This window comes from Emys orbicularis, chromosome 7 (assembly GCF_028017835.1).
Source record: "Emys orbicularis isolate rEmyOrb1 chromosome 7, rEmyOrb1.hap1, whole genome shotgun sequence".
Lineage (NCBI taxonomy): Eukaryota > Metazoa > Chordata > Testudines > Emydidae > Emys > Emys orbicularis.
Window position 1 is genome coordinate 4,436,652 of NC_088689.1, and position 27,923 is coordinate 4,464,574.

Here is a 27,923-nt window from a genome sequence, read left to right on the forward strand (position 1 = left end):
GGGGGAGTGACTCCCTGGAGGGTTCCCTAGCTCCGCCCCCTCCGGAAGCGGAAGTCCCGCCTCTCTCGTAGCCCGCCCCGGAGCCTAGCGCGGGGCGGGGCGGGGCGGGCGCAGGGTCCGCTGTCCGTCAGTGCAGCAGCAGCCGCCGCCGCGAGCAGTACGCGCCGCTGGGGGAGGGGCCCGGGCCCGGGCCCTCCAAGCGCCCTCTGGGGGTCGCCTGGGGGCATTTCGCCGGGGGCGGGGTCTCTGGGTGGAGGAGGGGGTCTTTGCGGGGCTGGGTCTCTGGTGGGAGGGGGTCCCAGCAGGATAGGGTCTCGGGGTGGGGGAGGGGGTCCCAGCAGGACAGGGTCTCGGGGTCCCAGCAGGACAGGGTTGGGGGAGGGTCTCTGGGGGGAGGAGGGGTTGTCTTGCGGGCTAGGGGCTTGCCCCCCAGGAGGTGTTGCGGGGTCCCCCCAGCGCAGCATTCCCCTGGGCGGTTAGGGGTGCTTGCTTGGTGCCACTCTCTATGTGGGCTCGAGGCAGCAGGGCCGCCCTGGGGGGTAAGTGGGGCAATTTGGCCCGGGCCCCACAGGGGCCCCGCAAGCCCTGGCCGAGAATCCCTTTCCTCACCCGGCGGCGGTCCAGGTCTTCGGCGGTACTTCGGCGGCTGGGGGCCCGTTAGTCGCTCTGGGTCTTTGGCGGCATTTTGGCAGTGGGTCCTTCAGTGCTGCCGAAGACGCGGAGCGACTGAAGGGCCCCCCGCCGCCGAAATGCCGCCGCCGCAGACTTGGCGCGCCGCCTGACGAGTACAAGCTCCCCCGCTTTGCCCCAGGCCCCCTGAATCCTCTGGGCGGCTCTGCAAGGCTGGCACCCATCACTGTAGCATCAGGTCCCCTGACTCAGGCTTCTGGTTGTTCTCCTTGCAGTGGCTGCCCCGTCTGGAGAGCAGATTTACAGAGAGGTGCAGGTAAGAGCTGGGATGAAGTAGAGGGCACTGCTAGGGCCTACCCTGCACTGGAGCTTGCCCCATTGACTCCAGCTGCCCTCCCCTCCCCCCAAACGTTACACCTGAGCCATAGGCAGCGCATGGCTCTTGTGTTCAGGGAGGCTGGGCGCGAATGCCGGAAGTTCCCTAGAAGTGGGAATGGGGCTTGGACTGTGGCCCCGCCTTCTGCTCTGCTTCCGCTTGTCCTCTTCTCCCCCAGGCCGCCCCACTCCACCTCTTCCTATCCCTGCTTGCTCCTCTCCTTCACCAAAGTCCCCCTGGCCTGCTGCTCGCGCCTCTCCAACCCCTCCCCCGGTGAGGCACAAGCAGCGGGCGGGGGGAGAGGCCTTGGCGGGGAAGAGGCCACGCTCTGGTGGAGTGCGGCAGGGCCACAGTCTGGGCGCCAGTGGCTCCCCCACTTCTTGGGAGCTTCCGGTGGTGGCGCTCCAAAGGCAGCGGGGCCGGCCCGCCTCCAAAGGGAGGTGCACCACATCCAGCATTTCTTGCCCTGTTTGGGGAGGCCCAGCCTCCGCAAGCCTCTTATACCTGAGCCCTGGTTATAGCAGCATGCAAAGTGCTCCCTCCCTGATGGAATACATCCGAGAATACTGAAGGAGCTAACTGGCCGTTAGTGACTATCTTCGAAAGCTCATGGAAGACAGGAGAGATTCCAGAGGACTGGAAGAGAGCAAATATAGTGCCCATGTATTTAAAAAAAAAAAAAAAAAAGAGTGGGGGGCGGGGGGGGGGGGGAATGAAGACAACCTGGAAAATTACAGATCAGTCAGCTTAGCTTCAGTACTCAGAAAGATAATGGAACAAATAATCAAGTAGTCAGTTTGCAAACAGGTAGAAGATAAAGGGATAAGTAACAGTCAGAATGGATTTGTCAAGAACAAATCATGTCGAACCAACCTAACAGCTTTCTTTGACAAGGTAACAAGCCTCGTAGATAGGGAGGAAGCGGTAGACGTGGTATATCTTGACTTTAGTAAGACTTTTCATACTGTCTCTCATGACCTTCTCATAAACAAACTAGGGCAATACAAACTAGAGGGAGTTGTTATAGAGTGGGTGCATAACTGGTTGGAAAACCGTTCCCAGAGAGTAGTTATCAGTGATTCACAGTCAAGCTGGAAGGGCATAACGAGTGGGGTCTGGCAGGGATCGGTCCTGGGTCTGGTTCTTTTCAATATCTTCATAATTGATTTAGATAATGGCATAGAGAGTACACTTATAAAGTTTGTGGATGATACCAAGCTGGGAGGGGTTGCAAGTGCTTTGGAGGATAGGATTAAAATTCAAAAGGATCTGGACAAACTGGAGAAATGGTCTGAAGTCAATAGGATGAAATTCAATAAAGACAAATGCAAAGTACTCCACGTAAGAAGGAGCAATGAATTGCACACATACAAAATGGGAAATGACTGCCTAGGAAGCAGTACTGCGGAAAGGGATCTGGGGGTCATAGTGGATCACAAGCTAAATATGAGTCAACAGTGTAACTCTGTAACAAAAAAAGCAAACATCATTCTGGGATGTATTAGCAGGGGTGTTGTAAGCAAAACATGAGTAGTAATTCTTCTGCTCCACTCCATGCTGATAAGGCCTCAACGGGAGTATTGTGTCTAGTGGCACATTTCAGGAAAGATGTGGACAAATTGGAGAAAGTCCAGAGGAGAGCAACAAAAATGATTAAAGGTCTAGAAAACATGACCTATGAGTAAAGTAATGCACATTGGAAAACATAATCCCAACTATACATATAAATGAAGGGGTCTAAATTAGCTGTTACCACTCAAGAAAGAGATCTTGGAGTCATTGTGGATAGTGCTCTGAAAACATCCACTCAATGTGCAGCGGCAGTCAAAAATGCTATCAGAGTGTTGGGAATCATTAGGAAAGGGATAAAAAATAAGACAGAAAATATCATATTGCCTCTATATAAATCCGTGGTATGCCCACAGCTTGAATACTGCTTGCAGATCTGGTTGACCCTGCAAAGAGGAGCAAGAGTAACCCCGGGGTGGGGGCAGGGCGGTAACTAGAATCCGTAGGCTCTGGTGGGCTCTGGAGACATATGGACTTTTTGTGTTCCCATCTCAGGATTATTATGGTAAAGAGTTGCAGAAATCAGAGGATCTGCAAACCAATGCCTGCGTCACCTTGGCCAGGCCTTTGCCCACATTCATAAAGGAAGCTCTGAAGTGTGTCCACGATGATGTTGTGTCAAGGTAAAGAACTGACACTCTAATAGCGCTTCACTCACTGAAACCGCCTCGGCCCAGTGGAGTCGCTCTATCCAGGGAATACAATGGGGAAGAAAGTAGCCAGTTCATCCTTGTACGTCTCTCATAATTTCTCAGCTGGAGGCAGCCTACCTCCACCACAGTCCTTGAGGCCTGGAGGTTGCCAGCTCAAAGGAGAAATTCCTGCCAAAAAGCAGAGGCAGAGAGAAACAAATTAATGCAGAGAACAAATTAATGAGAGAGAAACAAATTAATACAGTTTGGAGCTTTAAAATGAATCAGTTAATTCCAATCAACCTTCGTAACCATTTCTACACACAAAGTCATTAATTTAAAGTTACAATGAGCAGCAAATGTTAGGAAAAATTAACAGAAAGAACATTAAAGGTAAAAAGCTCCCCATAAACCCTGGCCATTCAAATCTGGAGATGAAAAGATAAGCTAATAGACATAAAACTGTCACTCTCCTTATAGTTCATATATCCCCGATCAGAAATCCATTAAAAACCTTTGCTCTAATCTCCAAGGTCTGGCTACAGGATGTTCGATCAGAAAACGATTTCCTTGGCCTGTCATTGTCTTTGTTCACCAAGAGCCTTTGGGCAGATCACACATCTGAGTGCCTCAGTTTGCCCAATATAAAATGGAGATAAGCAGCGAGGCTTAATTAATCCATATCTGCATATGTGAGTTGGGTGTTCCTGATGATTTGCTCTCCATGACACGTTTTCCTCCACCCCATCTGAAAATGACCTTCCCTTGCATGCTGAGGTTGGTGAGACCCCGTGGTTCCAGAATCACTGATCTTGAGAGTTTCTTCCCTCAGGTACTATGGCTGCGGCCTGGTGATCCCAGAGTGCCTGGAGACCTGTTGGATATTGGATCTGGGGAGTGGAAGTGGCAGGGATTGCTATATGCTGAGTAAACTAGTTGGGGAGAAAGGGCATGTCACTGGAATAGACATGACCGACGCCCAGGTATGTTTCCGAATTGAATAGTGGTAATCAAAGTCCAGGTCTTTATCTTCATGGTTCTCAGCTTTGGAAGCGAAAATAACTTCTTCCCACCAAGGCGGAACTGCATTTATTCGACATTGGTGAGGCCTCATCTGGAGTACCGTGTCCAGTTTTGGGCCCCACACTACAAGAAGGATGTGGAAAAATTGGAAAGAGTCCAGCGGAGGGCAACAAAAATGATTAGGGGTCTGGAGCGCATGACTTATGAGGAGAGGCTGAGGGAACTGGGATTGTTTAGTCTCCAGAAGAGAAGAATGAGGGGGGATTTGATAGCAGCCTTCAACTACCTGAAAGGGGGTTCCAAAGAGGATGGAACTCGGCTGTTCTCAGTGGTGGCAGATGACAGAACAAGGAGCAATGGTCTCAAGTTGCAGTGGGGGAGGTCTAGGTTGGATATTAGGAAACACTATTTCACTAGGAGGGTGGTGAAGCACTGGAATGCGTTACCTAGGGAGGTGGTGGAGTCTCCTTCCTTGGAGGTTTTTAAGGCCCGGCTTGACAAAGCCCTGGCTGGGATGATTTAGTTGGGAATTGGTCCTGCTTTGAGCAGGGGGTTGGACTAGATGACCTCCTGAGGTCCCTTCCAACCCTGATATTCTATGATTCTATATTCTATGCATGGTGCTTAGAGTTCAAAGTTGATCCTTTGGTATATGGGGACTGTCCGGTGTAGGGGGTTCAGCTGCACGCAGATAGTAACCTTAGCTTTAATAATCTTATCTTCATGCAAGCTACAAGGTTTAATGCAGTGCACGTGTGGGTCGAGTTTAAGTACCCGTAATGCAAGGCACTGAATGATTGTTTTTTAGCTGCTTGGTCATTGAGAATCCTGCCTTTGATAGAGTCACTGAGAGAAGTAATTTCCCCATTCTCAGCTTCTTCTAGCCCTGTTAGAGACCTGTGTGTGGAAATGGGGTAAATGTATTTTGCTATTTATCGTCTCACAGGGATAATACCCTGCACCATCAGGCATGAGACACTGGTATGAGTGCTGGTCTCTTCCCTACCTTCCCAGAGAGTGCTGTGGTGAAGACAACGTGCACAGCCCCTTGCTGGGCTCTACGTTGATCAAAAGTCTTTGCCAGTCCCACGCTTTGTTGATCAAATAGAGACACTCCCCACCCACCCTGTCCCTGGCCAGTACGAGACTTGGTCTTGCCATTTGTTGGTCTCTGTATGGAATCCCATCTGTTCTTCTTTGGCCAGGAGATTTGGTAGCCATGATCTAGGACTCAAAATGGCTGGGGTTGGGGGGAAATAAAGGGAGATGCTTAGGGCCCTAATGAGAATATGTGGGTCCTCTGGCGCATGAAGGGGAAGAGACTTTAGAAACACCTTAAAGAGTTTATGTAGTTTACAGCCTGCTTGTTTGTTTCCCTCCTCCAGGTAGAAGTGGCAAAGAAGCACGTTGACTATCACATGAAGAAATTTGGCTACCAGGTGCCTAACGTGGACTTCATCCATGGCTACATGGAAAAGCTGGGAGATGCTGGCCTTAAAGACGAGAGTTATGATATAGTTATGTGAGTACCATTCTCAGAGCTCCTGCAGGGGTCTATACAATAGGTTAGGTACTTGTTTCTTGTGCATCAGTGAATCATGTCCCTGCCCAAAGTTTTAACTCTTTGGGTTTCAGTTCAGGGATGTACACTGAAGAAATATACCGTAAACACTAATCTGAGGCCTGGGTACCTGGCTGGAGTTTTGTGTCATTCAAACAAACCATGCCCACAGAAAGGACAGGTGGCTGGATCCAGTCAAACTAAAAAATGAAACATAGTCTCAAACCATGTGGGGTCTCAGAGCCCAGGATAGGGCTGGGGATAGGAGGCAGATCAGACTTGTTCCATTTATTGATGCCTCTAATCGAATGTCCTTGACCCTTGTCCAACAGAGTCATTGGCTTTAGCTGTAATTATTGAAGGGAAAATGCCAAGTTAACATCTGGCCCAAAGTTTAACAGAATGTAAGATGACTAGAAATGTCCCTGTGTTTGATTTCCTTTTTTCAGATGCTCAATGGAAACAGTTTTGTGTTAGCATTTAAACAGCCCTAAGTCTGCAGTGTTTGCAGCAGGGACACTACAGCAGTGGGTTAGTACATGAGGATCAGAAAGTAAAACTGACTAGACGCACATGTTAAATTGGCCAGACTGGTTTCACTGTCCATGGGATGCAGTAAATAAAGGGCCGGCCAAAAGGGTGAAAAATGATCTGATGCTTCATTTTTAGTAATTTCAGGTGATGGTATTACCCAAGGGCACCAGTTAGGAGGGGCTGGGGAGGGCAGGAGTCCCCCCCGCCCCCGAGTTTCATACAAGAGGTGTGCAAGCTCCCAGGTGGAGCTCTTAACTACAGCACAGCATTAGTGTGAAACGTAAGTTTTGCAGAGGGGAGGTGCCCCTGGGGCAGGGAGTCAGTATTTTGTTTAGGGACAGAGGCAGGGTGATTAAGATAAGAAAGGGCTGGTGATTAAATTAAGGATCTGGAAGTTTAGCCTGTAAAAGAGCAGGAGTACTTGTGGCACCGTAGAGACTAACAAATTTATTTGAGCATAAGCTTTCGTGGGCTACAACCCACTTCGTCGGATGCATAGAATGGACCATATAATAAGAGTATATATATATATATATATACATACAGAGAAGATGTCATACCAGTTCTAAGAGGCTAATTAATTAAGACGACCCATTATCAACAGGAAAAAAACTTTTGTAGTGATAATCAAAATGGTCAATTAAAAGAGGAATCCCTCTATGGGGAGGGGGGGAAGGGAGGGGTTGTTTTAGAGGGAACACAGGGGTCTCAGAAAAAATACAACAAAGCACTGAGCCTAGGTTGTGTTCAGAAAAGGGGGAGATTTGGGGGCATAGATGAAAAGAAGGGGTCAAACCCAGGGAATGGCTAGCAGTGTATAGAGAAGTTCCTGCTCTATCTGTACTACTTATGTGGCCCCATCACCGTAGTATCTGAGGCTGCGCCTCACAATGTCTAATCTATTTCCCTCCCAGCCCCTCGGGGAGGTAGAGCAATGCTATTATCCCCATTTTACAGATGGGGCACTGAGGCACACACAGACTAAAGGCCAGCTTTTCAAAGGTATTTAGGCACCTAGTGAGAGTTTCAAATGCACTTAGAAGGTTAGGTGTTTTGTAAACCCCATTAGATGCCTAGCTGCATCTTTGGGTGCCTAAAAGCGTTTGAAATTCTGTCCTTAAAGCACTGGCCTGGGGTCAGAGAGGAAATCCAGTGGGGGGGTGGGGGGTAGAACCCAGGTCTTTCAGGGCTAGCTCCCTATCCAGCAGACCAGCCCCCCCCTCCCTCTGCCTCTGCTGCGTGCTGCAAAAACAAGAGGACTTTGATAGATGGGAGCAAAACCAAGGCGGCCAGTTCTCTGAAAGGGTCCCAGGATGGATGCCATGGTTGACAGCATGAAAAGCATCACCGAGGTTAGGAAGGATGGAGAATGAGAGTCAGATGAGAGGAAATCACTTAACTCCCGAGGGGTGACAGGTTCTCCCCCATGCTGGGCTGTACAGCAATGGCTCCTGTGCAATTTTACATTTTAACTGAAAACCATTTTGTTCAGTCATTTTTTGTTGAGTCTGATAAAAGGAAGGAATGAGAAAGGGCTGTATGAGTATCAGATGTGTTTATGCCTCAAATTCTTAGGGTCTCAGCTGTAATCAGGCCAATTCCAGAACAAAGAACAGAAACTGCATCCACAGAGTCCATAAAGTCAAAGATTATTGTCATGATTTGCATTATTCACTGGGCACCAGCTGTGTGCTCAGCACTGTTCAGAATATGCCCTGAGCCAATGCATGTAAGTTGTGTAACTCTGGATAAGATGGCTCAGATATTTAAGTATGAAGTGTATAGTTATTGACCACACTGTGATGTTTATATCTATGAGTGGAGGCACTGATGACAGAAGTTTTAGTTGATTAAGGACTAGAAGATTTGACCCTCCAACTTTCTTTCTAAAGGAAGAGCTGCCCAGAGCTCCCATGCCTGTTTATTTTCCTTTCCTGCCTGCAGTGGCCCTGAGATACCTCAGAAGTCTATTTTTTTCCTCAACTTTAAAATATAGAATTTTCTTGGTGTTTGGTTTTAAATATTCTCCTGTGAGAATTGCAACTCAGTCGCTGTAGTGTTGTGTTTAAGAGCCTTCTGGAAAGTAACTAGCCTTTAAACAGAAGTAAAAGCAGTGCTGCCAACTCTCATGATTTTGTCATGAGTCTCATGATAATTGTTTTCCTTAAAGCCCCAGCTCCTGGAGTCAAGTGGATATGTGATGATTTCAGCCTTCATTCTTAAAGAAAATGAAGTTTCTAGTCCTTGTGGCTGTGGAGAAACTTCAAAATGTGACCCTAGTGCACCCTAAAGGCTCAAAAAGCAGAAGGCAAATAAAAAGAACCCCAAATCTGTTATTTTTACATAATCTCATGATTTTTGAACATTTGGGATTGGCAATACTGTGAAAGTGACTTGAAAGTGTCAGTTTCACTCCTGTTTAAGGCTAGTTTCTAGTCTAGTATTTGTAGTGAGGTAACACCCAGAGGTGAAAGTAAGCCAGTACGGGCCGGTACGATGTACTGGTAAGAAAGTGGCCGCTAGTACGGGCCGCAGCAGCGCTTTAAGCACCATACCAGCAGGGCCGCTGACGGGGTGGGGGGGAAAGGGGCAGCTGTCCCAGGGCCTGGCGATTTAAAAGGGCCCGGGGCTCCCAGCGAACACTGCTGCTAGCCTGGGGTTCCGGTGGCAATTTAAAGGGCCTGGGGCTCCGGCTGTTACCCCGGCAGCGGCTGGAGCCCCAGGCCCTTTAGATTGCCACCGGAGCCCCAGGCAGCACAGGCTGTACAGTGCTGAAGGGCTGGCTGGTGGAGTCTGGCCCCAGCCCTGCCCCTTCCACCTGAGGCCCCGCCCCTTCCAGGGGCCCAGAGCTGCCCCCCCCCCCCCTTGCTCAGGACGCTGGCTGCCCTGCATACCGGTAAGTCCTTTAAGTTATTTTCACCCCTGGTAACACCTCTAGAGCCCCAAGCAGATGCAGTCTAAGCTCATGGGGCCTTGCCCCTAGTACAGAGGTGGGCAAACTACGGCCCACAGGCCACATCCGGCCCGCGGGACTGTCCTGCCCCACCCCTGAGCTCCGGGCCAGGGAGGCTAGCCCCCGGCCCCTCCCCTGCTGTCCCCCCTCCCCCGCAGCCACGCTGCCGCGCGGGGAGCACTCTGGCCCAATGCTCCTGCTGGGCTGCGTGGCTTGCGCCGACCCACCTCCCAGGCTTTCCAATAAGCCAGTCCTGCCACTCTGAGTGGCATGGTAAGGGGGCGGGGAGCGGTGGGGTTGGATAAGGGATAGGAGGTCCTGGGGGGCAGTTAGAAGACAGGGAGCAGGAGGCGGTTGGATGGGGTGGAGGTTCTGGGGGGTGGGGGGAGCCGTCAGGGTACAGGTAACCGGTGGGTTGGATAGGTGTGGGAGTCCTGGGGGGCCTGTCAGGAGGCGGGGGTGTGGATAGGGGTCTGGGCAGTCGGGACAGGGAGCTGGGGGGGAGGGGAGGGAGGGTGAAAGCCTTGAGCCTTGCTGAAGGATGGCTGAGGACCCTCCAGTCTCCTCTGGGGGATGTGAAAGGTGTCCAGGCATCTGTTACTCCTGCCAGTGTTCCAGATCAAAAGCTGCGGCCCAGCTGCAAGGTCAGGCCTAGCCATTTGTTCTAGCCTGACTAAAACCCACATTGCTTTCCTCCTCCTGGTGCCTCACTGGGCTTTTATCTCCTGTCTAGCTCAAACTGCGTGATTAACCTCTCGCCTGATAAGAGAGCAGTCCTGCAGGAGGCCTATCGAGTGCTAAAGGTAACCCCAGAGCAGGGCATGCGCTGTGTGTGTGTGTGCGTGTGAGAGAGAGAGAGAGAGAGAGAGATCATGATGGGGTTTGGGGAGCAACACTGGATCCCATCCTGCCTTTTGGGGTGCGAGGGGTCAACAGACAGGCAGCAAAACGCAACACAGGCCCAGAGAGATTTCCATATGAGGAGAGAAGAAGAATTCTGGGGCTGAGAGAGCGGGGAGGGAAAGGGAGATCCTGGCTTCATTGAAGTCGGTGGGAGTTTTGCCTTTATCTTCAAGCTGGCAGGATTTCACCCTGCATGACAGTAGGGAGGCAATAGAGATACTCAGACTAACAATGGGCATCTGTTCTCCCATTGTTATAAACCAGGGGGGCGACCAGTGACACAGAACAACAACACATTAAAGATTGGAATACTTTTTAGCATGATGATCAGTTAACTTGCAGAACTCATTGCCACAAGGTATCACTGAAGTCAAGAGCTTAGGAGAGTCCAAGAAACGGATAGATGTTTATATGAATGATGAAAGGAGAAGCCAGCTGCTAACTGATGAGCGGGTGATGAGCGACTCCCTTTCTAGGCAGATTGTTCCGTAACTGTCCATTTTCCCACCTTCCTCTGAAGCAGTGGTACTGGCCACTGCCAGAGACGGGATACTGGTCTAGATGGACCATTGGTCTGATGCAGTGTAGTGACTGCTTTGCTCCCTTGCTCTCCTTTTGTCCATGTCCTCTCCACCATCAAATAGTAGATCACAATTGGAAGTCTTTGCCCATGAGGCCCAGACGGACAGGTTGAGGGGGTGCCCCAGGACTGGGCCAGCAGGGGGTGCTGCAGGGCAGGATTGGGCTGTATTGCCAGAGCTGTCAGGGAATCTTGCCCAGCACCTGTCTGCAATGTGCCTGTGATCTCAGCCCCTCCGTCCCCGAGCACCATGTTCACACTCAGCTTATGAAACAAAATGAGGGTGATGGTGGAATTTAATCTGGGTAGAGCCAAAGGTGGTGGGGCAGAGGGGTTGTTGCTCTTAATTGATTACCTTGGAGACCTTGACTAATTGGGCTGTCTGAGTGCGCTGGCCAGGAATGCTCGGGCAGACACACTAGCTCTGGAATAGACAATCGCGTTGCTGGCAAGGGCAGCCCCGGCCGAGCTGGCCTGTCTGTGTTCTCTGGCAAACACTGTCCCTATCAAGGGCTGGTGTCATTTTTAGCTCTTGCTGTGGCATTGCTCTTTTCCAGGCTGGCGGAGAGATGTATTTCAGCGATGTCTATGCCAGCTGTGACCTGCCTGAGGACATCAGGAAACACAGGGTCCTCTGGGGTGAGTGATTTTCTTACCTGACTTGAGGCAATGAGGACTAGTGGTGTGAGCTGGAGGCTGGGAGTTAGGAATCTGGTTAGAAGGATCCCCTCCCCACATGCTGCCTCTTGTGTCCCAGGTGCCTGGGAACCTGAACTGATACCCTTAAACTTTCCCGAATGAGATCTCTACCCAGAACTGATAGAATTTCCCAGAATGCCCTGTCCCATCATGCGCTGCGGCTCACTAGGGCTGTCAAGTGATTAAAAAAATGAATCGCGATTAATCGCGCTATGTCAAACAATAATAGAATACCATTTATTTAAATATTTGTGGATGTTTTCTACATTTTAAAATATATTGATTTCAGTTACAACACAGAATACAAAGTGCACAGTGCTCACTTTATATTTATTTTTTATTACAAGTATTTGCACTGTAAAAAGCAAAAGAAATAGTATTTTGCAATTCACTTAATACAAGTACTGTAGTGCAGTCTCTTTATCATGAAAGTTGAACTTACAAATGTAGAATTATATACAAAAAAACTGTATTCAAAAATAAAACAATGTAAAATTTTAGAGCCTGCAAGTCCACTCAGTCCTACTTCTTGTTCAGCCAGTCGCTCAGACAAACAAGTTTGTTTACATTTGTAGGAGATAATATTGCCTGCTTCTTGTTTACAATGTCACCTGAAAGTGAGAACAGGCGTTCTCATGGCACTGTTGTAGCCAGCATCGCAAGATATTTACGTGACAGATGCGCTAAAGATTCATATGTCCCTTCATGCTTCAACCATTCCAGGGGACATGTGTCATTGCTGATGACAGCTTCTGCTCGATAACAATCCAAAGCAGTGCAGACCAACGCATGTTCATTTTCATCATGAGTCAGATGCCACCAGCAGAAGGTTGATTTTCTTTTTGGGTCGTTAGGGTTCTGAAGTTTCCTTATCAGACTGTTGCTCTTTTAAGACTTCTGAAAGCATGCTCCACACCTTGTCCCTCTCAGATTTTGGAAGGCACTTCAGATTCTTAAACCTTGGGTCGAGTGCTGTGGCTATCTTTAGAAATCTCACATTGGTACCTTCTTTGCGTTTTGTCAAATCTGCAGTGAAAGTGTTCTTAAAATGAACAACATGTACTGGGTCATCATCCGAGACTGCTATAACATGAAATGTATGTCAGAATGTGGGTAAAACAGAGCAGGAGACATACAATTCTCCCCCAAGGAGTTCAGTCACAAATTTAATTAATGCATTATTTTTTTAACAAACGTCACGAGCATGGAAGCACGTCTTCTGGAATGGTGGCCGAAGCATGAAGGGGCGTACGAATGTTTAGCATATCTGGTACGTAAATACCTTGCAGTGCTGGCTACAAAAGTGCCATGCAAATGCCTGTTCTCACTTTCTGGTGTCATTGTAAATAAGAAGAGGGCAGCATTATCTCCTGTAAATGTAAACAAACTTGTTTGTCTTAGCGATTGGCTGAACAAGAAGTAGGACTAAGTGGACTTGTAGAGTCTGAAGTTTTACTTTGTTTTGTTTTTGAGTGCAGTTATGTAACACAAAAAAACTACATTTGTAAGTTGCACTTTCACGACAAAGAGATTGCACTACAGTACTTGTATGAGGTGAATTGAAAAAATACGATTTATTTTGTTTATCATTTTTATAGTGCAAATATCTATAATAAAAAATAATATACTCTGTGATTTCAGTTACAACACAGAATACAATGTATTTGAAAATGTAGAAAAACATCCAAAATATTTAATAAGTTTCAATTGGTATTCTATTGTTTAACAGTGCGATTAAAACTGTGATTAATCACAAATAATTTTTTTGAGTTAATTGCGTGAGTTAACTGCGATTAATCGACAGCCCTATTAAAAACCTGACAGCAGGCTGTGTGCCACTCACTGTGCCCTGGCGTGGCTGGCTGCACGATGCGTGTAATTACTCTGTGATCATAGGCGAGTGCCTGGGAGGAGCCCTGTGGTGGAAGGACCTCTACAGAATTGCTGAGGAAGTTGGATTCTGCCCACCGCGCTTGGTGACCGCAAGCCGAATAACCATCAATAACAAAGAACTGGAGAGCGTCGTCGGTGAGTGAGTGCCATGGGCAGAGCATCGACCCCTGGTCCGCCCTAGCAGTACGGGCTGGGGTTCCATGGTCCTGCTCTAGGATAAAGCAAAGTGGTGTAGCCTCAGGCAGCAAGAGTCTGTCTACCAGACATACCCCGGAAGCCCCACTGATGGACCAGGGCCCCCACTGCGTTTGGCTCTGTAAAAACACAAAATAAAAAGGCGGTCCCTGCCCCGCAGAGCTTGCAATCTACATGTGCTGTCGTCTGCAGCAAGTGCTTGAGCGGGGAGCGCGCCATTGACCACAACCCCAGTGAGCCTTGACTTCGTTTGATAGCACCGACACTAGACCTTGCTGTGGGCGATAGGAAATGTAAATGTAGAAGAGAGACAATTGGGGCTTTTTTTTTTTTTTTTTAAGCCCAAGAATAGAAAAGACTAAATACTCCAGCCCATAATACGGCTGTGAGAAAGCACAGGATGAACCAGAGCAATGTGCTGTTTGTCTCTAGCAACAAGTTTGCCCTTCCACAGCACCCTTTGTCCTAGGATCTCAGATCACCTTCCAGGCAGCAATTCTGCCTCTCAGCACCCCTGAGAGGTAGGTAGGGATCACTCCAGCCCTCAGTGGAACTCAGCCAGGTGTGGAATGGAATGCGGCCACTGTTTAAAGTTTTCTTCCATTCTCTGACAAGTGGGACCTATCATGAGGGGCCATGTTTGGGGGTGAGTGCTTCCAGATCCAAACTGCTGGCTTTTCTAGCTGCTAGCCCTACAAACTTAGCCTGGGATCTGAGAGTCACATGGGGTGGTTTCCCTCTCACACATCACCAACTGTAAGAACGAAGTGACTGGAGTTTAATGAACAATGGTACTGATGCGTGAGGCTTGCCGCTGGAGTATGATCCCCTCCAAGACCCTAGGTACGTACTCAGGCGGCTCGTCCGTCCCACCACAGCTATGCATAGTTGGTACGTGCTCATCTCCCTGAGCTGGAAATGACACTTCCCAGCTGCTGTGCAGACGTCTCCTTAGAAGTACTTGAGTTGCATAGCAGCTTTCTCACTAGTCTGCCATCACTGTTCTATGCAGTTCAGGCCCTAGACCAGTGGTCACCAACCGGTCAAATGTGATCGACTGGTCGATCCTAGAGACTCTCCCAGTTGATCGCGATCTCTGGTGGTGTGCGGGACTGCCGCTAAGGCAGGCTCGCTCCCTGCCTGCCCCGGCCCCACACCGCTCCCGGAAGCGGCCAGCGCAGCCCTGCGGCCCCATGGTGGGAGAGGGGGAGAGAAAGGGCAGGTGTCTTATCACGCTGCTCCTGCCTGCAAGTACTGCCCCTGTAGCTCCCATTGGCCGGAAATGGGGCACTGTAGCCAATGGGAGCTGAGGGGGGTGGTGCTGGCAGAGAGGGGCAGCACTTGGAGCCATGTGCCCCACCCCCCCTGGCAACAGGGGCGTGTTGGCCCCTTCTGGGAACAGCGTGGGGCCAGTGCAGGCAGGAAGCCTGCCTTAGCCTTGCTGCGCCGCCGCCTGGGAGCCGCCCACAGTATGTGCCGCCTGGTGGGAGGCCGCACCTCAGCCCCTGAGCCCTCTCCCAGAGCCAGCACCCCAAACCCCCTCCTGTACCCCAACCCCCAGCCCTGAGCCCTCTCCCAGAGCCAGCACCCCAAACCCCCTCCTGTACCCCAACCCCCAGCCCTGAGCCCCCTCCCAGAGCCTGTACCCCAAACCCCAGCCCTGAGCCCCCTTCTGCAACCCTGCCCCAGCCATGACCCCCCCCGCCCAGAGCCAGCACTCCAACCCCCATCCCTGACCCCCTCCCAGAGCCGACCTGCTCCTGCACCCAAACTCCCTCCCAGAGCTTGCAGTCTACCTCACCCCCTCCTTCACCCTTACCCCCTGCCCCAGGCTCAGTCCAGAGCCCGCTCCCACACTGCAAACCCCTCGGCCCCAGCCCGGAGCCCACACCCCCTCCAGACCCCCACCCCCCTGCCCCAACCCGGTGAAAGTGAGTGAGGGTGGGGGAGAGCGAGTGATGGAGAGTTGGGATGATGGAGTGAGCGGGGCGGGGCCTTGGGGAAGGGGCGGGGTAGATCCTGGGTTGCCCTTAAATTAAAAAAGTGATTTGGGGCATAAAAGGTTTGGAGACCACTGCCCTAGACTGTGGCCTGGGAGAGATGGGCACTGATCCCACCTCTGCCACAGTTTCATCAGGTGACCAATGGCAAATCACTACCTCACTCTGTACCTCAGTTTCCCCATCTGTAAAAAGGGGACAGTGATATTGCCAGACTCCCAGAGGCGCTGGGTGGAGAAATCCCGCAGTGCTGAGAAGATGCTTCATTACTGTGGTGCTGGGAGAGGTGGGTTAATACTGAACTAAACAGTGTAAGATCACCTGGTGTTTTGCTTTCAGGTGACTGTCAGTTTGTCTCTGCGACTTTCCGTCTCTTCAAAGTACCCAAGAAAGGCCCGGCCGAGCGGTGCCAGGTCATTTACAACGGCGGGATCACTGGGCATGAGAAAGAGCTGGAGTTTGATGCCAGTTTCACATTCAAGGTACAGGGAAGCCCCCCAGGCGTAGTTAATCGCCATGCCTGTGTCAGCTTTACTGCACCTCCGCGCTGGATCTCCAAGCCCAGAGCTCATGGCTCTGCTTACACTTCCCCTTCTGCACTCTGTGATTGCAGCGTGGCCCCGCCTGCTGCTCAGCAGCCCTGTACAGACGGGGCCTCGAGCGGAGGGGGTCCTAAATACAGCAACGCAGCTTTATCGAGCTGCATCCTGTACCGTGGAAACACTCAACGCAGGGGAAGAGTGGCAGGGAATGGAGAGAGGTTGGCCAGACACGGGGGGGCTGTTCCAGATGGCGGGAGCTGCAGAGAAGAAGGCTCTTGCGCCACTAGCGGCAAGTTTGTGTGATGGGACCGAGAAGAGGCCAGCACAGGATGAATGGGGAGGGGAGTAGAGAGGCCAGGCCTGTGGTTTTGATCGGGGCAAATCAAAGGAGGGCCTGGGGAAAAGAAGCAGCGTGATTCTGAATTAGATCCCAAAGTGACTATGAGCAGTCAGTGGGGTTGTTTGCAGAGCTACTGCGCTGGGGGGACTCCTGCTTCGATGGCTTCCCTTCAGCATTGCAAACGCTCATGCCCCTAGCGCGCTCCCCCTCTCACTACAGAGCTGGCAGCGTGGTGGGTGCTGGGTCCTGCCACGTTCTTCTCGGCTGTGTGTGACATCCCCTCTGTTTCCCAGGAAGGGGACGTCGTGGAAGTGGATGCAGAAACTGCAGCCATTTTACGGAGCTCCAGGTTTGCCGAGGAGTTCCTGATCCGACTGGCTGCAGGGAGGGCGCCGGCACCTGGGGGCTGTTGTCCTGCAAAAGCAAAGGTTAGTGACAAGCTGGGCAGCTGCTATACCTAAGGGTCTCCCTGTTCATGCCACATGGGCAGATTTTCCTGGCTTCAGTGTCCCTGCTTCATATGACATGTGCCAGTGAATAATCCAGTTGGGGTCTGAATGGAGGCTGGTAGTGGGGAGAGTTCATGGCATCAGCTGGTCCCATTGGATGTCCAGCTCCTGGCAAACTGGGACCGGCTCAGAGCAGAGCTGGGCCAAACCAACTCCCAAATTTTCCCTCCTTCCCCCTCCCTGTCCCATGTCTGGATGTGGGGCCCTTCCCAGCTCAGGTGTAGCCATGCAGAGCCCTACAGTTAGCCAAGGCAGTTCTCCAAATCAAAGTCTGGTAGGAGCAAGGCTCGGAGTCAGCTTCTCTGGTGATAAGCAGGGCTAACCCCACTCTGGCTAACAGAGGCGGTGGTTTGAAGCTGCGCAGGGTCTGATGGATTAGGATGCGGGGGGAGGGAGTGCAAATGAAATACAATTTGCTCCATCCATGCACAAACAAAAGAATTTATTCCAGGTGTGTCTAATTATATAAGGATTACTTTGCACGTCAGTCGAAGTTGCAAAGCACCCTGGGATGTTCTGGAACAGAAGGTGTCACAGAATGTTGGTACAGCTCATAACTGCATCCTAGATAGTTCTAGACTTTAAGCTGACTTTTTCCTGATGGGCCGTCTAAGGATAGGCATTACTGGAAAGTGGGAGTTCTGGCTTCTTCTCTGGCTGACCCGCACTGTGGCCTTGGACAGGTTGCTTTTTTCTCTCTAGGCCTTTGTTTCCAGACCTCGGAGGAGGTTGTGGTTGAATTAGCTGAGACCCTCTGGAGGGTGTTGTGGACATCAAAGAATGACTTCTCTCTGGCAGACCTGGCTCAGAGAAGGCGTCTCTTTTCAATCCAGAATTCAGTGCTGGGGAGAGGTACCAGCCTGGCAGCCCTGATCTCTGCTGTTCTCCACTGAGCAGGTCCAGCACAGACTTCGGTGTGACTTGAAGGAGCCCGTCTAGGGGCCGGAAGGATTTTTTCCAAGCTTCATTCCCTCCTTGGCCGCTCCACTGAGCCTGCCAACACAGGGACCGCTTGGGAAGGTGGGAGGTTTGCCCAGAAGCAGACACGTATCCTCCCTGTACAGCCAGGGGAGTGCCGTAGCGACTCTTAAGCAAATACAGCCTAAGCCCGTCTGCCATCCATGGCCCTGGCAGGGGGGGTGCTGGCATTATTCCCCCTTTGATCGAATGTGAGCTCCAGCCAGCCTAAAGAAAGTGCTGTGATTCGACTTAGGAAGCGTCTGCCTCTGTGGCAGTGGCTGGTGGGACAGGCAGAGAGCTCTTGGCTCTTGGCATGTGTGTAAAGCCAGGACTGGGAATCCTCTTTGCTTTGCCAGGAGCCGGGGGTGGGGCCTGTGAGCAGAGAGGAGCTGCTTCCCGCTGAGCAGCACTCAGTCCTCGCTGTTCCGCTGCTCCCGTTGAACCTGCAAACAGTGTTACGGCTTCCTTGCTGAACTGCATTATTGATGCTCCCTGGAACTAGAGTAAACACAGCCCCAGGGGCCCTCAAGGGAGTTACCCCAGCGATGAATTGGGCTCATGAGGGAAGGAGATCGGAAATCCCTGCGATTATCTCTTGCTGTAGGAAGGGATGCTGGTGACTCAGCCGGGGGAGCTTTTCCCTCTCAGTGTGGACCCTATGACCTAGCCTAGTGGTAGGGGGTGCTGTCCCAATGCCGAAATTTGGTGCTAGGGGGCGCTGTGCTGCTGGAGATGCTAATAAACCCGAGGTCCTGACCAACAGTGCGTCACAGAAGCCAAGGAATTTTTCCAAAGTACCAGAGTGTTAACCTCTGTATGGTGGGTTAATCACAGTCTGCCTTGCAAAATTCCCCCTGTAATTTCAGTTGGCTACAGCATTCACTTCCTGTCCTAAATTATAATCTAGTGCTATTGCATATCTGCACCTTCCCTCCCAGCCAGAGGTGGCTGAACTAATATATGGAGATATCCCTATCTCATAGAGCTGGAAGGGACCCTGAAAGGTCATTGAGTCCAGTCCCCTGCCTTCACAGCAGGACCAAGTACTGTCCCTGACAGATTTTTGCCCCAGATCCCTAAGTGGCCCCCTCAAGGGTTGAACTCACAACCCTGGGTTTAGCAGGCCAATGCTCAAACCACTGAGCTATCCCCGCCCCCTTGCCTGGCTCCCTGCAGATCATCTGTATTAGCTGCAGTTTGCAACGTGCTTTGGGATCCATTGGGGCTAAAGCAGCTCCACAAACCGTGAGATCCTCGTGCGTTTGAATGCGCCGTTTGTTGTCCGTCGCTACCGGTGTGGTGCTCTGCTCTCGTTCGATGATGGTAACAGTCGGCTGCGTGCGTGTTCCCTCTGTGTGCTGCCCCAGCTCTGCGCAGCAAACCCTGAGAGAACCCCCAAAGACCAGAGACTCTAGTAAGGTACGAAGGAACCCGAGCCAGGTTATTGTTAAACGAAGCACAGTAATAGTTTCCTATAGACTCTACAGGACATACTACGAATATGTGCCCCCTGGCAATGGACTGTCTCAGTCAGTGGCGGGACTTTCCACTGCCCCCTAGGCCAGACAAAGACACGCACTCCGGGACCTACTTTTATACAGTTACAGGACAGATTACTCATCCCTACTGACGTATTGAGGTACAGCCCCTTGGCTCATTAGGGTGCTGTCTCCCCCTTTGATCATGTTGTTTCAAACAAACAGATCTATCCATCATGCTGTCCTTTTGACCGTCTTTAAGATGCACCTGCCTGTTCCTTGTTATGTCTGTGGAATGTCCTTGTATCGGGCTGTCCAGGTGCCATCTTGGCACAAGTTCCTCTTATTAGCACTTATATGTGAATGCACCTGCTTCTAACAACCCTCTTCTCGCCACCTTCTGTGAGCGGGGCCTGCCTCTGGCTCACAACCCAGCTTTTGCTTAGTAATGCCTGGAAGTACTTTGGTTCAGGCTTCAGGCCTCAGACTGGGCCTCTGACACAAGAGTTTGTTTCAGGGCCTCATCTTACTACACCGTTAAAGCCTGAAGAGTTAATAGTGAAAGAGGTTTAAGTACAGGAATTAAGACTGTGATGCCAGCTTGGGATCCTTAAGGAGAAATGTTTAGGAGCGTGTGAAACGGGGATGCTTTGCCAGGCGCTAATGCACATCTCTGAGCTGCGGGGAGGGGGAAATCAGAGTGCTGATCTGGCGTGAGGGAACCCCCCCCCCCCCCGTGCTTTCAGATCGGTCATGGGAAGCTCAGGGCAGCACAAGGAGACTTTTCTGGAGCTCTGACTCGGGAGAGGGAGCTGAGAGGCCAATTCCCCAGTAACATGTGGCCCCATGTAGGAGGCTGTTGTTAATTTAGGGTTAGCGTGTGCTATTTTTTTTGCAGCATGCTCTTTCATTCCTGAAAGCCAGCTCGCTGCCCCACCCACATCCCATGCAGATGCATATCCAGCTTGCTCATGGGAGGTTGACCCTAGCCTGCCAACCCTGACTCCACAGCTTAGAGCTGCTTTATCTGCTGAAAACTGCTCTTCTCCTCCTGTCACCTTCCCTTCAGCCTGCAGATGGGCTGACAAGTCCTTAGACCTGCGCGAGTCCGTGAAATGGGAATAATTGATAGGGGAAGATGATAAAGCCAAGCAGCTGTGTGTCCTAGAAGTGTGGCCTTGGGTGTGCTGGGGGAGGGGAGAATGTTCTTCTCATTCTCCAAGCAGGAGATGTTTTTCAGATGAAGGGCTGTACTGGAGGGAGGTTTGTTTGCAGTGATGTTCCGTAGGCTCTGTCCTCCTTATAACGACCTGCCATTGGGCACTTAAAGCAAAGGGGCCCGTTCGCCAGCCGAGCAGGGCCCTGAGGTTCACAGCAGAACTGTACCTGGCCTACCCCGATGGAGGGACTCCCCCTCAACTGAACGGCACTCGCTAGGCAGAGAACGTGGGTTCCAAAGCCCAATGAGTTGAGAGAGGCTGGGGACAGGTACTTGCACCTAGTGGTGTGGGCCCTGTTTAAGGGTCCTAGACCCCATTTGACCCTTCCCCTCTCCACGGTATAATAAAAGAGCTAATTTAGACTCCATTGAGAGTCTTGTTACACTGCAGACCTGAAATCACTGATACCTAGGTCTAAGTATTAGACTTACTTTGGGACAGTGTGTGTATTGCAAGTGTGCACCAGCAGTGAGGCTCCCCCCACTAACAGTTGTAATCACTGAGAGCTGTGTTAAGTGGGGGGGCCATGAAGACATCTTGGCGAGTGGCCAGGTGGGCGGCTGGTGGAGAGGGCCAGAACTGAGCCCCGCAGAGAGGTGCAGCAATCGTCTGTTGGGGCGACGAGTGAGTGCCCGAGCAGGGGAGCATGTAAGGGTGCCTCCTGACACCCCCCCCCCCCCGCCTTCCACCCAGGGTGGGAGGTGAACTCTGCGGATGAACCTCTGAACTCTGGGTCTGCACTGGCCAAGGACAGCGACTGTGAGTGGGGTGCAGAGAAGGGGCGGGCACGTTTGGGTTGCTGGACTTAAGAACCTGAGGGCTCATGGTTTATGTTTATGAGCCCTAGTTGCAGTGTTTTCCCAAATGAATGCTGTTACTTCCCTCCTTTTATTAAAAGGTTTTGGTACACTCAGACTCTGTGCTTGCGAGAGGGGCAGTATTGCCTCTTAGAGGCGCCCAGGGCGTGCTGTGTAATTGTCCCAGGTCACTGGGTGGGGGCTCGAGCCGGTTTTGTGTTGTATTGTTGAAAAGGAACCCCTAGATACCGAACCCGGCCCTGGTTACTGCCGGCTCCACCTGGCAGAAGGGTTACACAAGCATTGCATATATCGATCACGCTATTTTAATTGGAACCTTCCCCCCTTTGTTGTCGTCATTTCTTACATTTCTTTAATTTAGGGCCTGACCCCGGAGTGGGGAGCCGATGGGAGTTGAGGCACTAAGTGCCTAGCAGATCTGAACCTCGCTTTTCAGGGCAGGGACCGTATCGGGGTTTCGTGGGGTAAAGCACTGTGCAGGCCAGGAGCTCCGTGGAAATATTTAACCGATCGTCTTTTCTTTTCTTTTCTTTTTTTAAACAAACCCTTAATTTTGAGCTCAGTTAGCCCCGAGAGCACCCTGCCTCCTTTGCAGGTCCTTCCGTTCTGCTTCATTAATTTTCCTAGCAATATCGGATGCTGTCAAAATATGGATAGATGGCTTGATGATCGCTATCCCCTGCCTTGTGTGTCAGGGAAATCTCTTCTCCTTTCTCGCCTAGAACTTAGGCCTCGCTCATGCCGTCAGCTCTAGGTGGCCAGACCCCCGCATCCGTGTGGCTCTGCATGGAGACAGGGGTCTCCCCGCCCAGAGTTTGGTACAGAATTTTGCCCTTAATCTCACCATAGTAATATTCAAAGCCCTGTTGCAGGAGGAGCTCTCGCTGTTTTATCACCCGGAAAACACTTCTGGCAACACCACCCTCCCACCAGCCAAGCCAAAAGAAAAAAAATGACCAGCCAGTAAGGGTGGAGCAAAAATGGCCAGCCAATCAGAGGAGGGGGAAAAAAGCCCAGTGACACAGCTGTGTGGCAGTATTGCCTGGAAATTGACACCTGGGGGGCCTGCTGTCCTGCCTCTAGAATCTGCCCTGCGGTGCCTATAACTGTTCACTGCTCCATTGAGTCATTAGATAGGTCCCATCAGTCACAACTACCATTGCTTTTCTCTGGATGTTTTCAGTCTATTGGAGGGGAGGCTACCGAAACTGCCAAGAGTGTTGTGGGGAGGGGGACACTGGCTTTGCAGCTTGTCTTTTGTTTTCAGGCCCTATATGCAACAGCTGCACGTTCAGCAGAGAGCCAGAAAAGCATCACCCCTCTTTGTAGTCTGGGTTAGTAACAAGGTAATTGCAAAAATAATGCCGTATCAACCCCTGCCTAAACTTTCTCCCCAGACTGGGCTGGGCCCAGGGTTTCTTCCCTTAGCGTGTCTCTGTCTCTAACCCTAGCTCCCTCCGTTAGATGGCTACTGATGGCAATGAGTCAGCACTTGTTAACCCCCAGGGTGCTGATGCCTGCAGGCTGGGGCCAATCGGGGAGTCCCCCACGTTCAGTCCCTGCTGTGTACTGGGCTGGGCCCCTCGCTTTAGCTCTAGTGCCAGCCAGCCCTCTGCTGATACACTTTCTCAGAACACTTCCTTGTTTCTGTCTACGCTGCAGTCAGAGCGGTGATTGCAGCAGCATGTGTAGACATACTTGAGCAGCTTTAATCTAGCTGGAGGGAGTGCCAATAGCAGTGAAACCACAGCAGCACAGGCTCCCTGCCTGAGTAAGTACTCCGGGTCCCTGGTGGGCTTGTGCCGCCCGGCTTCACTGCTTTGGGACATGAGCCAGCTGGTTTAAAGCTACTTGGGTATGTCTACACGAGCTGCAGCCACACTCCTGATTGCGATGTAGACATACCCGTCGTTTAGAAACAACGCCCCTCCTCTGCCATCTTACTGGCCCACTCCCTGCAAAAGCAGTGCTATCCTGATCCCCAGACGCCACAAGGGATCTGTAGTATGGGATGCTGTCGTATTATTGCTATACGCTTTGTTTGGCTCCTCTGTAGTTTCTCACAAACCCCTTTTGGTTGTCACAAATTTAAATAGCTGTTCATGTGCAAATGTCCATAGGAATTTGCCAGGTCTAGTCTGTCTGAGCGGGCAGTAATTGATAACTGGATCGTTTAGTTATCTATATAAAAGTCCAGTCCTCCTTTAGTTCTGGCTCAGATTTCAGCACCTCACAGCTTTGCTCGAGAGCTCCCATGTTCTGAGGCAGGCAGTGGCGTGGCCCTGAGGATGAATCCGGTTCATTAAGCGGGACTGGTGCCAATATGGCCCCTGTGGGTAACCTTTGTAGGCAGAGAGGCAGCAATTCTCTCTTCTGACTCATCCCTACCAAGGCTTTGCTGCTCCTCACCGCGGGAGCGGTGTGAGTAAATGTGGGCAAAGCGCTCCACTGTGGACGTCCTGATTGCGAGGCTGTTGTTTCCTTAGTAGTTTCTTGTGCCGGACACAGTCAGACTCTTGGGAAGGTCAGTAAATTAGAGCTGCTGGGCCCTTCTTCGCTGCTGTTTATTAACTCTTTCTGAAAGCCCCTTAGCTTGTTTGAAAGGCCAATTAAACCATCCCGGAGGTGTTTGCAGGAGTGGGCTGAGGAGCGGGATGTTCATGATTCTCTCCATAAATACACTCCATCCGTTTTCTTTTTAGCGAATGAGCTCCCCGGCCTGATGCTCCCTGAATCCGTTCACCCAGGGTTCGTTTGTTTTGAGCTGGGCACCAAGTGGGTGACTTTCCATTCTTCTGAAACAAACTGTTTGTAGGGAGCTGGGGGGAGATTCTCAGAGGCACAGATGGAAGTCAAGCACCCAACTCCCACGGACTTTCGGTGCCTCTGAAACTCAACCCCCCTGTACTTTGCACTTCTCTGGAGACTCCTGTCCATGACTGTCTGAGTGCTGTACAAACGTGAATTAACCCTCATACAGTTCTTGGGAGAAGGGTGAGTTGCATCACCTCCATTTGTACAGATGGGGAAACTGAGGCACAGAGTGGGGCAGCAACTTGCCTAAGGTCACGTGGCTGCAGAGGTGGGAATAGCACCAGATATTTTTCTTACCAGTCCCTGGTTCTAACCATTAGATTTTGCTCCTGAACTTACACACCTTTGTGGGAGCTTCCCTGACCTTGCCTTTCAGCCCCTTCAGAACCATCTGACCCTGATGATCCATTTGCCCCTGAGTGTCTGCTGTAGCCCTGCCGTAGATTCCTCTCTCTGTTAAGGCCAGACTGGTTTAAAAAAAAGAAAACAATGATGCCCTGGGGACTGGAATTTCCTTGGCATCCTGTGAAAGGCTCTCACATTCATCACGCTTGGGAATGACAGGCTGGACCATTAAAAACCTCCCAGCCTCCCCCTGGGAGCATAGGAGGCCAGATCTCATGCACAGCACTGAAAATATTCAAGTGAATTGGAGAGCTGATGCAGGTGGCTGATAGGCTGCGGGGCTTATCGGAGGGGAAAGATAAGCCCTTTGCAGAAAGGAATGTGCTCAAGGGACTGGGGGCTTCATAATCGCTGACCTTGCCGCATTTGGCACGGGTGGTGGAGTTGTTTCTTAAAGGCACAGGCACATTTTTTCTTTCTCTGTCTCTTCGTGGCAACTAAGCAAAGCAAAGCCCCACAGATCATTTGTAACTGGGTGCAGATATCATGCCCCAGGAGCCCCAGCTAAGGATGGCATTGTGGGGAGGGGAGGGAGGTTCTTTGTGGATTTCTTTCCAGGAGTGTATTTTTGCCAGTATTGTCTGACGCGCAGCTGGTGCAGTGGGCTAAGGGTTAGTTCTCCGCTAACGAAAGAATCAAGGTGTGCTTACTGGCCAGCCAGCAATGGCAGGGATCTGCAAGTGGAGCAGAGGCTAATGCCACTGGTGATAGCTCATGGCTAATTAGCCAGAACAACCCGGGGAGGCTGGGAAAGCAGCTAGGAGAAGCTTTCTTCAAGCCTTGATCGTAGGGTAGGGCTAAAGGACCTCTGTACTTTAAAGGGAGGAAGGATGATACCAGTACAGGCATGGGAGCCAGGCAGGCTAGAATCTATTCCTGACTTTGCCACCGCCTCCCTGTGCTGCCTTGGCTAAGTCACTTCACCACTTCGTACCCATCTCGGCAGTCTTGCCAGCTCTAGTGATTTTATTGCTAGCCTTGCAATATTTGATGTTTTGCTTAAAGCCTCAGCTCCCGGAGGCAGGTGATTCTCCGCTTTTATTTACAAAGAGATGTTTCTAGCCCTCCTGGTCGCAGAGAAAAGCTCAAAAAAGTGATGCCTTACGGGCTTCAAAAGCAGAAGCAAAAGAGATTTCCACATCTGCTGATGCTGTGGGTGGCAGGGGCTGACATGGGGTTGGCATCTGCGATGTACCTCCCTCCGCCCGGGGCGGGGAGACTGTTAATAACTGAAACAAGGAAACCCCAGACTTCACAGTGCGAGGGCCAGGGCACATTGGGGGGAGGGGAGATTGGCTGGGTTAACTCTCAAAGGGCGGGCCGGGGGGGGGGGGGGGGGGAGATTCTTTTTACAAACCCTCCTATTAACAGAAACGTGTAAGGAAATTACAGCTCCTCCCCCTGCAATGGGAACCGGGTTGGGTTCACCTTTCCCTGCAGCGTTCCCCTCCTGGACTTTCGGCTGGTGCCTGAGACCCCGGGCTGAGCTTTCCAAACCAATCAGCTTTCTCCAGCACCCTAACTCTGGCCCACGCAGTGGGTGAAGAATTCAAATTCCTTCAGCCCTGTGGCCTGCTAATGTCCCCTCTCCTCTCAGGGGGATATTGCACCTGGCTAGGAGCTTAGCACCTAGATGGCAGTGGCTGATGTTACAGTTTGGCTTCCTGCTTCCTTCCTGCTGAGACAAACTTCCCCCAGCACCTCTCCTTTTCCTACTGGGACTGGATTCCCCTCCATGAACCGAAAGAGAGCACTGTGGGTTTGGCTCAGCCCTGCATGTTGCTGTGGTCTGGGGCACTCCTCCCAGGCGGGAATCTGAACAGTCGGATTTGGAGAGCGTCATCGTTGATTGACAGAGCTGCCAATAGGCTGTGCAGTGTCGCACTCTCCATCCTCATGGGACTCCCATTGCCCATGCAGCTACCTCTGGGGTGGAACGCTGCAGGCCACGTAAGGATCTGAGCAGTCCCCTGTGATGGTGCAGGACAGGCAGCAGAACAGGTGGTTGTATCCAGTAGAATCAGCAGGGCTGCTGAAATATGCGGGGTGCAGTTACCCACAATAGGATTGGCTGGCAGTCCCATATGCTCTTGTGAGAAGTAAGTATGGGAGAGGGAAGGGTGCCAGTTACTGCCGCACCACCACCGCTGTGACTGATACTTGGAGGGCGCCCATCTAAGGACTGACCTCACCCCAGCCTGCTTAGCTTGAGCGCTGATGCAGTGGAGGTAGCAGTGTTATGGTTTGTCTGGTTGCTGACAGCGTCCTCTGGGTTGTACGCTACAGCGCGGCCAACACGGTCCCTGCCCACAGGAGCATACAGCCGCCAGCCAACTAGCTCAGTGGCACAAAATCCCCGTGGCTGGGCCCCTGGGGCTGACGTTTGTGACTCACCCTGTGCCGGTGGGGCAGCTGTTGCGAGGCTCAGAGGAAGATATGTGGCTTTATGAGGAGTGGGAGGGGAACAGAGGGAGGTGGCTCTGTGAGTGCCCAGCAATCAGATCCATGTTAAAAAGCTGTGGGAACGGGATGGCAGGAAGGGTCCGGGTATGAGCTCGCCAGCCAGTTGAAGAGGGGGCTGGACAAGCACAGGAAGGGGTCCCATCCAGTCCTGCTCAGCCAGAGAGAGGGCGCTAGCAATACTTGGGGGGGGGGGGGGCTCCATGATGGTGGGACAATGGGGAGATTCCCAGGAATTCACAGCCCTCCTCCCAGCGCCAGGGAAAACCACCTGGCAGTGGCAGCCTTTCCGGCCCTTTCAAATCTGATTTAGTGCTGTTTTTGTTTCCTTGCTGTAGGGAAAGATCGTTGATCCATTCCAATTAGTGGAGCGGCTGGAAGCAAAGGACCTTGCTCCCAAGCCAGCGGGCTGCTGTGGCCCCAAAGGGTGCTGCTGAAAAGCGGAGCGTCTAGCAGCAGGAGCCAGCAGAACAGAGGCTGAAGAATCAGAGCTGGTTTTGTTACTCATCGCTGAACAGCAATTAAAAATTAATAACGTAGGTAACGCAGCTGAGCACTTCCCGGCTTCGCAGCGCTGTGCAGGTACTGCGGAATGAGATGAAATAAACCCCAGCTGTCCCCCAGGCTCCAGCCCTGGTGCATGGCTGCAATCAGAAGATAGCGGGTTCTTTTGTACGCGCCATGTTAATTGTTCAGAGCAAACCCAGCTCTGTTCAAGCCACGAGGAAGATCTAATGGGACCTAGTTAACTGCAGGGGCATGAAACTGACCAGTGCTTTGTCTAACTCAGAATGGGCTCTGATGAGGCTGGATCCCAGGGATCAAAATT

At 51.5% G+C, this 27,923-nt stretch overlaps 1 protein-coding gene across 1 annotated transcript; it reads left to right on the forward strand.

Moving 5' to 3' along the window:
• The first annotated feature begins 100 nt into the window (after nt 1-100).
• AS3MT (arsenite methyltransferase) lies at nt 101-27,750 on the forward strand. The gene is made up of 11 exons (XM_065407677.1): nt 101-157; nt 906-946; nt 3,071-3,198; nt 4,040-4,190; nt 5,616-5,752; nt 10,012-10,081; nt 11,319-11,400; nt 13,357-13,488; nt 15,888-16,030; nt 16,724-16,858; nt 27,433-27,750. Coding segments are annotated over exons 1-11 (1,119 nt in total). The 5' UTR covers nt 101-156; the 3' UTR covers nt 27,532-27,750.
• Nucleotides 27,751-27,923: the final 173 nt, after the last annotated feature.